This window comes from Poromitra crassiceps (genome assembly GCF_964638095.1).
Source record: "Poromitra crassiceps genome assembly, chromosome: 26".
NCBI classification, from domain to species: domain Eukaryota; kingdom Metazoa; phylum Chordata; class Actinopteri; order Beryciformes; family Melamphaidae; genus Poromitra; species Poromitra crassiceps.
Window position 1 is genome coordinate 14,391,931 of NC_139640.1, and position 8,954 is coordinate 14,400,884.

The window sequence follows — 8,954 nt, forward strand, 5'->3', positions numbered from 1 at the left end:
AAAATAGTGTCTTGCAAGATGGACTGAAAAGTCTGCTGTTTATCTCCCTTTCTGCTGCGGCATGTTGAAGATTTTTTTTTCAGTTTGAACAACATTATAGAGCAAGATGCTCGCTTCCACTACACAACACTGTATTTACGTAGGCTACTGTAGGCGGCCCTGAGTACAGTACTGTAACTAAATATGAATACTTTGCGCAGGTTCGAGTCCCTGACGCTGTCGCACAACAACATGGTGGCACTGAAGCCGATCCTGGAGGCGTGGCTGGAGGAGGCCGAGCGGGCGCAGAGGGAGAAGATGGCCAAGCCGGAGATCTTCAACGGCGGCGACAAGAAGCGGAAACGCACGTCGATCGCGGCGCCCGAGAAGCGCTCTCTGGAGGCGTACTTCGCCGTGCAGCCCCGGCCCTCGTCGGAGAAGATCGCCGCCATCGCCGAGAAGCTGGACCTGAAAAAGAACGTGGTCCGCGTTTGGTTCTGCAATCAGAGGCAAAAGCAGAAAAGGATGAAGTTTTCTGCGGCGCACTAAAAAGACAGAGGGGGGGGGGGGGGGGGGGGACGGAACCGGCAACTCTGCTGCCCCCCGTTTACAAAGACACAAACAAGCAAATGAACATGCTGTCCCCCACCAGGGATGTAGATCCACCCTTGGGTCGGTCCCATTCATTGTCAATGCTGCCCCCTAGCAGCACAAAGTCAACGTTACAGTGTGACGAACTAACAAACATACGGACGGAAACCGATCCATAGCCCCCCCCCCCACCCTGTTGGAGGGGGGACATCAGAGGCCAGCTGCTCCTGCTGTCAGAAATGTAGGTATGCCCGTTGTTGTCCCATGGGGCTGGACCTCACACACACACACACACACACACACACACACACACCACACACACACATACACACACACACTACAAGCCATTTCAATGATTTCATCCATAGTATTGAGTCTTATTGATTGGAGGTATTTTATTAAGACAAGTGAAAAATTGTCACCTCTGTTTCTTCCAATGCAAATCATCTTGCCTGAAGATTCTTTTTTAATTAACCATCATTACCTCAACACCAGTGGAGTGCTCTGCCTCCTCCGCCACCCCCCGCCCCCCCCAACCCCCCCCCCCCCCCCCCCCCGCCCTGTAGAATCAAGTGAAACTTTGGGAACTGGTGGGACTCTCCTCATTGGCTGAATTCTTTACGTTTTACATTTTGTTTATTTATTTATTTATTTATTTATTTATTTATTTATTTATTTATTTATTTATTTATATTCCTGAAGAAACAAGTTAAACTCCATTGGATTGGAAACAACTGGGACTCTCTCGCATTGCCCCCCCCCCCCCCTTTTTTTTTGCTAAGACAAAAACGATTTTAAGGCCAAAAAAGTATTAAATGATTTTTCACAACACATGTTATTCAACACAAGCATAGCCGAAGTCCCGCCCACTCGAGTTGACAATTCAGTCTGAATATCAGGCTTAACACAAGCAAGCAGCAAAACGGTTTACAGTCGAGCAGAAAAAACATCTGGACTGTTTTGAGGCGCTGGAGACTTGGGGCTCTTCTCCACCTGGCCTTAGGCGCTAAACTGGCCTTAAACGCAAAAAAACACACTTTACGCATGCAGCTGACTCGGGAAGATAGCGTCATGTTTTTAGGCCCCGAAATGCACTTTACGCCTTTAGTGCGTAAAGTGCGTAAAGTGCACTTAATAGTGCCAGAATAGGCCAGAATGGGCGTTTAAAGCTTTCTTCCCAACTAATAATTTTGCGGTTAACGCTTTTCACACCCAGGCCTTATTCAGTGCGCCGGCCCGGGGATGCACCCACGGCGTTATTCAATCACTCTTTCTGCCGCTATCTCACTCCCCCCCCCCCCCCCCCCATCTCTCACTCCCTCTCTCTCGCGTGTCAATGTCTTCCCCTATAGCGCACTGCAAGCATCAGATCTGAAATGTAGGCTACACCACAGAATGACAGAACCATCACTATTTTGGGGGGAAATCCACACATTTATATAGGCACTAGGCAGGCACAATGACCGATGAAAAAAAAAAGTTGTTATAGGCTACCGTAGTTTTGAGCCCCTGTCATTCAGAGGCTGTTACATCATCCTACCTGTCTGCCGTGCAGAGGGGGAGGGGGAGAAGAAAAGGCAGCGAACGAAAACGATGTCCAAACTTTCCACCAATCTAATATCATCATCATGACATCCAGCCCAAGGATACAACGGCACCGGTGTACCTTTTTTCTGACAGTGGACCATCCAGACCGGGATAAAGACTGAGAGCTTGCATGGTCGCAGACTCCGGACCCTGAGACACTCGAAGCTCGTCTATAGGAGAAGATGATCATGTTCGCCTCATCCATTCATTCATATGGCAATTATTGTACAAAAAATAATAATGATGGGAATCGAGGAATAATTGTTGTAATCCTCCTTTAGTCGGAATAGCTTTTTATATTTATCATTGTACATAGTTGTGAATATGTTTGTCTCATTGATTGAATTCCATTGAATTTTTCTGCTGTCTAATTTTCGCCCCGCTTTTTCATGGAAAATGCGATCGTTTTGGCACAACAACGAGCAAACTCTGGGGTTAAATGTGTAATCCATTGCATGGTTTACTCGGCGGGGCGTTCTGTGCGTTTATGGTTCCAAAATATGAAAATAACCCCAAGTGCTAATGCATTGCAATAAGAGAACACCCCCCCCCCCCACACACACACACACACACACACACAATGGGATGAGACACACGAATACACACATTCACACATTATATCTGTGTGTCTACCTCATTACGCAAGTGTTGGCACATCCATGATAATTACAATAAAAACATAAAAAATAAAATCTCACATGCGCACATAAAAAATAGGCTTATTGGCTTTTGTTTTTCGTTCTTCCACGCTGGTTGAATTAGGCCTAGACTCACTGATGTGTTGTATGTTGAATTTCACTGCAATGATGCTTTGACAATCAAATTATTAGGCTATTATTAGAGTAATTACGTTGTTGAACTTCCCTCTTGTGTCTTGAAAACTAATAATGTTGTATTGGATCATTATGATTATGATCATACTTAGAAGTATATTATTATCATTATTATTTATATTATTGTTATTATTATTATTATTATTATTATTATTATTATTATTATTATTAACATTATTATTGGGCCTATTGAGTTGGTGGGAGTTTGTGGAGCGCACTTTGTAGATATTCTGCAGACGGGAGTCGGCCTTATTTATACAGATTTTTACCAACACTTCTGAGAGTAAGTTGGTTTATTTTCTTTATTACCCTTTATTTATTTGAACTTAATTTATTTCGGAAAAAAGACAACGTATATTTCATTTGTGAAAGTGTGCTTTAAATGTGTCTGTGTAAGCGACAGAAGCTGAAATAAACCATGCACGTTTTACTTCATTATCTGACAGCCTTTCTTTCTTTTATTATTATTATTATTGTTGTTATTATTATTATTATATTATTTATTTATTTTATTTATTTATTTTGGGTGGGGGGGGGCGTTTTCCAGACTGCAGACGGGTTTAATGCTATGATATAGAAACATCAATAAAACTTGATTTGTATAGCTTCTTGTTTATTTTATTCATCCAGTGAAACATCAGGGAAGGTTGGATTTAGGAGACATCAGTTTGAGTAGGCTAATGTAAATATTAATAACATAGATGTTAGATATAAAAGTTTCATTATTATTATTATTATTATTATTATTATTATTATTATTATTATTATTATTGATGGAAAAGCATAACTTAGCCGAAGCTTTTGTGAAAATATAAATAATGTCTTGGACAATTTTCAATAATGAAGACTACTTAACAGCCAATGCCCAGTCCAGGTCATATCACATGCACGCCCCCTTTCTTTGAGGTTGTATAACCCATTAATTGTTGGCTCCCTTTTCATTGATGCTGTCTCCTTATCCATTCACAGTTTACCACACTTCGTGGCAATAACCAATCAGCCCAAGCTATTCCTTTCCAGCTGATCCCAATCACCTAATCAGCATAGTATATCAGAGTCCATGATGTTTTACTCTGTTTGCTATGTGCTGTGTATGTGCCATGTGTCATTCTCAGTTGCTGATCATCGCTGAAGCAGTTGTTTTCGCCCCACCTCCTCCCCTGACCACCACCATCGTCATGACTCCTGAAGAATTCCCTAAGGGGGATTTCCTATCCTATTCTTCACTGATGACGCCCTGTCATCATCTCAGTCAGGAGAGCGTCATCATATCATGGAGTCATACGCCAAAATTAATTTATTGTATCATTAAAGCTTGTTAAACTTTCTACTAGTCTCTCATGATTGAAATGCTAATGCTATTTGTTTACAGTGCTGTTTGCGTCTGCTGGACTTCACCGCTACACATGTGTTTGGTTCATGGTGTGACCTGTTTGTGCAGAAGATGGACTGTGCAATATGAGCTCTATATAGCAGCCTACAACAGTCTGTCTTTCTCCTTTCTGCAGTAAGAGAGAAAGAGAGAGAGAGAGAGAGAAACTGATAGAGAAGAGGAGAGAGAGAGCAGCTGCTGCGAAACAGGAGATCTGATCTCGTCTGGAAGCTGCTGCAGTCTGATGAATAGGACCTGATGTGACAGAGTCTAATATCGATCAGCTTTGTTGGATATGAAGTCTATAGGCGGCTCCTTACATCATGAAGAGACTATAAACGCTTCTCAGAGGGAGAATAATATAACATCTTAGCATGGTTAAATTTACTTGGCAGGTCAGCTAGGCTAGCGATAGGCTAGATGAATCAGACTATCTCCATTTCGCATTGTAGCAGCAGGAGAGAGTCTGGCTCCTCTTAATCTCACTCTGGTATAGCGGGGGAAAAGCCCATACAAAATGGGATTTTGTATCCCATTTTTATCCCCCTTAGTGCTATTTTACTTTTATTTATCCTGGTTGCTACTCCACCCTCTGCCGATCTGGGGAGAGCCGAAACTGGCTCCATGCTTCCTCCGAGACATGGGCAGTTAGCCAGCCGCTTCTTTTCACCTGACAGGGGAAGCTTCACTGGTATAGCATGTGGGAGGTTCACACTATTCCAACCAGTTCCCCTCACTCTGAACAGGCGCCCTTAACGACCAGAGGAGGCACCACATCAGCAACCAGGATTTTGCATGTTTTGGTGAAGGGGGTTCCTATATGAAGGAAACCCCCAGGAGGCACGGGGAGAACATGCAAACTCCCCACAGAAAGGCCCTTTTGACGACCCCACCCGGGCGGTGGGCACTCGAGGACATGCCGACGGGCACGCATTCCTTCAGCGTTCACAGCGTCCCAGGTGAGAATCGAACCCAGGACCTTCGAGCTGTGAGGCGACAGCGCTTAGTTACCACTGCACCACCGTACCCCCCAGCTTTGTTATCTTTACAACCAAAAGTATGAAGCAGGCCTGCTTTATTGCACAATCCAAATCTTCGTCAAAACTTGCCATTTTCAGCGTGCTATAAGCTCGCCACCCAAAAATTCAGATTTTCTGCATGGAGATGTAGCTTTTTATTTTTATTTTTTAGAACAATGCATTTTGAATCAAAGTCAAAGTCAAAGTCAAAGTCAATTTTATTGTCAATCACTACCATTATGTACAAGACATACAGAGCATCGAAATTCCGTATCTCACTGGGTTTGGACACTCGTTTGCCATGAATCCTATAGAGACCAAACGTTTTAGTCTATTCCTCTGCACACTATATGATGCAAGCAAAGATTGTGAGTTAAGCTGTGTTCACACCGAGATATTTATTTTTCGCGTTGTCGCTTGATTCAACCCTTTGGAATCGCTCTGTCGCTCTGTTTAAATCGCTCATCAACAGGCACACAAATTGACGGACATGTGGGGGCTATAACGTTACGCAATGTCATGATGTTTGTCCACTACGAGCCACCGTAGATGTTTACAAGCTAAGCAGCGTGCTCCTAATGCGAGCTCCATACGGGTAGTACAGACTTTCAAGATTCAAGATTCAAGAGATTCAAGATTTTTATTGTCACTCCGTGGTACAAGTATCACGAGTGAAATTCTTGTGCTGTGGAATCCGTTTACAACATAGTACAAATATAACAGGGCATATGAGTGCAAAAACAACAAAAGACACAACAAGCAATAAGGCAGTATAGTGATAAGACAAGTCAGAGACAGTGGCATATATCCACTGCACATAGGTGCACATGTCATGTCATACTTTAGATGTGCTTAAACATTTTAAATTCGGCGTATTTGACGTACAGGTGCAAATAGCATGTACCTTATTAAACATACAATTAAACATTACACATACATAATCGTAGCAGCTACAGTACGGTACAGTACAGCTGCTACACTATTTGTGTATGTTAAGGAGTCTCGTGGCCTGCGGGAGAAAACTGTTCCTCAAGCGATTTGTGCGTGGTTTTGGGACCCTGTATCTCCTCCCTGAGGGTAACAGGGAGAACAGGCTGTTGTGGGGATGGTTTGTGTCTTTGATGATCTTCAGGGACCTCCTGAGGCACCGCTGGTTATACAGTTCCTGCAGTTCTGGCAGCTCACATCCTGTTACGTGCTTACGTACTTCACTTCATGTCAGCTGTCAATCAGCTGTCAATGCGGTTTGTTGCCACACAATAAACCAGCGGTTTGTTCCAAGCCTGTGTGATCCTGGGTTTGTTCCAAGCCGATCCTGACTCGCTCTCACACGGCAGCCAATCAGCGTTGAACAGCGAGCGACTGATGCCAGCGTATTTTCGCTCGAGTTGGGATATTTCATCTGGGGCGACGAGCGTATTTTCTCCCTATCGCTCTGTCTCTGTCACTCGGACGCCCAGCGATTTTTCTCCCTGGCGAATATACCGTACGCTCAATCGCTCGTTTGCATTGACTTTGTATGTAAACTCGATGCCAGCGAAAAACTTTAATAGGTCGGTGTGAACGCAGCTTTAGACTCACCGGCCATGCAGGAGGTTTTCACATCTGTTGGGATGCAGCTGGCCTTATGCATAGTGATGCAAATTGTTGCCTGATCATTTAGTCTTTCTTCAAATATGAGACGGGTAGTTTGAGACGGGATCAGAGCGATTATTCCAGTCTTTAGAGTTGATCTGTAAGGTCAAAGGTCAAGGCCTTTTTACAGCGCACCGCCAGGGAGAGGGTTCCAATGCATGACTCCATGCAGTCAATTAGTACACAAATACAAAAATACAGAATATAAATGCTTTATGGTTAATGTCATCACATCATGGCAGCATACAGAGACCAAAATTGAAGATTATAGATAGATAGATAGATAGATAGATAGATAGATAGATAGATAGATAGCATTTCCCTTTCTATTTTAACAATGAAAGATAAGTGAATTACCTAACCCTAACCCTATGTAAATCTCAAGTTCAGACTTGAGGTTAAGTCTTAAGCCATGAACACCTTTGGGGGCATGACTGCAACACAGTCTGACAGAACAAATGTAAAATAGCAATGTTTGTCCATGCACACTCACAGCTACAAACGTTGCTATTTTACAATTTCGGCTCCAAAATTGTCAAATGGAAATGTTATTTTTCAATGGGAGTTTAGAGGGGTGGGAGAGGTTATAGCTTTAGGGTTAGGGTCATGGGTTAGGGTTAGTTATGGGGCGTGGGAGAGGGGCCCCCCACCCCCCACACCTAACCCTAACCCAGGCCCTAACCCCATACCTAACCATTTTACAATTTCTGAGCCGAAATTGTAAAATAGCAACGTTTTTAGGCTGTGGACAAACTTAGCTATTTTACAATTTTGTTGAGACTGGGCTGGGAAGGAGCAGACTAAGTTGTCAGTTTATCTCTCTCTCTAAATGTAGGTTATTTATATATTTATTTAGATGTCTCTCTTCCTTCCTGCATGGGCTCAGCAGGTGGTTTCAGCACATAAACCCGTTATGAATGAATAATAAATATGGGCAGTTATGATACTATTGATTTGGGTGTGTTTGTTAAGAGGAGGCTCTTCCGTGTTGTACAACACCAGGCCAGGCTCCCATCCCCTCGGAGCAACCCAATACAGCGCTTTAAACCGGGGATCGCAACCTGGGCCAGGGGACCACCAGAGGTCCAGGGGACCACCAGAGGTCCCCTGGACTGAGGAGTTTCACTGTTATTTCAGACTGTTTTGGCCCTGTGATTCACTCTTGCTAGACTGATCAGAATCAGAATCAGAATCAGAATCACTTTTATTGCCACAGTATGCAAGTTACATACAAGGAATTTGTCTTAGTGTCTGTATGCAGCGTAGCGGTCACAACTAAAGACAATCACAAGTTGCAAGTGCAATCAAATCGAGTCAATATAATACAATATGTACATGAGTGGTGAAGTGTTCTGTGGATGATAAATATGAATTGGATTTACATGAGATTTACAGACTGAGTTAAATAGGCGTTAAATAGGCAGTGGATTTACATGAATTTACAGTCAGAGTTAAATAAGAGTTTACATTGAATGTACATGAAATTTACAGGCTAAGTTAAATATAAATGTGCAGGGAATTTACATGAATTTACAGTCCCAAGGCATTAAATTAGATATGAGTTCCAGTTTTATGGGGGGGGGGGGGAGTTCAGTTGAGTTTAGGAGGAGATAGTGAGTTTGTGTGTGTGTGTGTGTGTGTGTGTGGGGGGGGGGGTTGGTGAGGTCCTTGGCGGAAGGGGTTTCCGGGCCTTGTTGGTGAGGCTGATGGCGGTTGGGAAGAAGCTGGTCTTGTGGCGGGTGGTTCTGGTCTTGGCAGACCTCAGTCTCTTGCCGTGGGGGAGTGTCTTAAAGAGTTTGTGGCCAGGGTGGGAGGGGTCAGCCATGATCTTGCGATCATATCGCTTGTATTGGCCTTTCAGTGAAAATCTATCTACCAACATGAGGTAAATATCAGACTCTTGTCTGTGATGGGAGCACAGAAGCTAGCTGGCTGTGA

At 43.5% G+C, this 8,954-nt stretch overlaps 1 protein-coding gene across 1 annotated transcript in view; it reads left to right on the plus strand.

Moving 5' to 3' along the window:
- pou4f4 (POU class 4 homeobox 4) overlaps nt 1–528 on the plus strand; it is a gene marked incomplete at both ends in the record, with an annotated part of 6,542 nt that extends 6,014 nt beyond the window's left edge. Inside the window, one exon of the mRNA XM_083661177.1 lies at nt 201–528. Coding sequence (XP_083517303.1) covers nt 201–528 — 328 coding nt within the window. The remainder of the gene's footprint in view (nt 1–200) is intronic.
- Nucleotides 529–8,954: the final 8,426 nt, after the last annotated feature.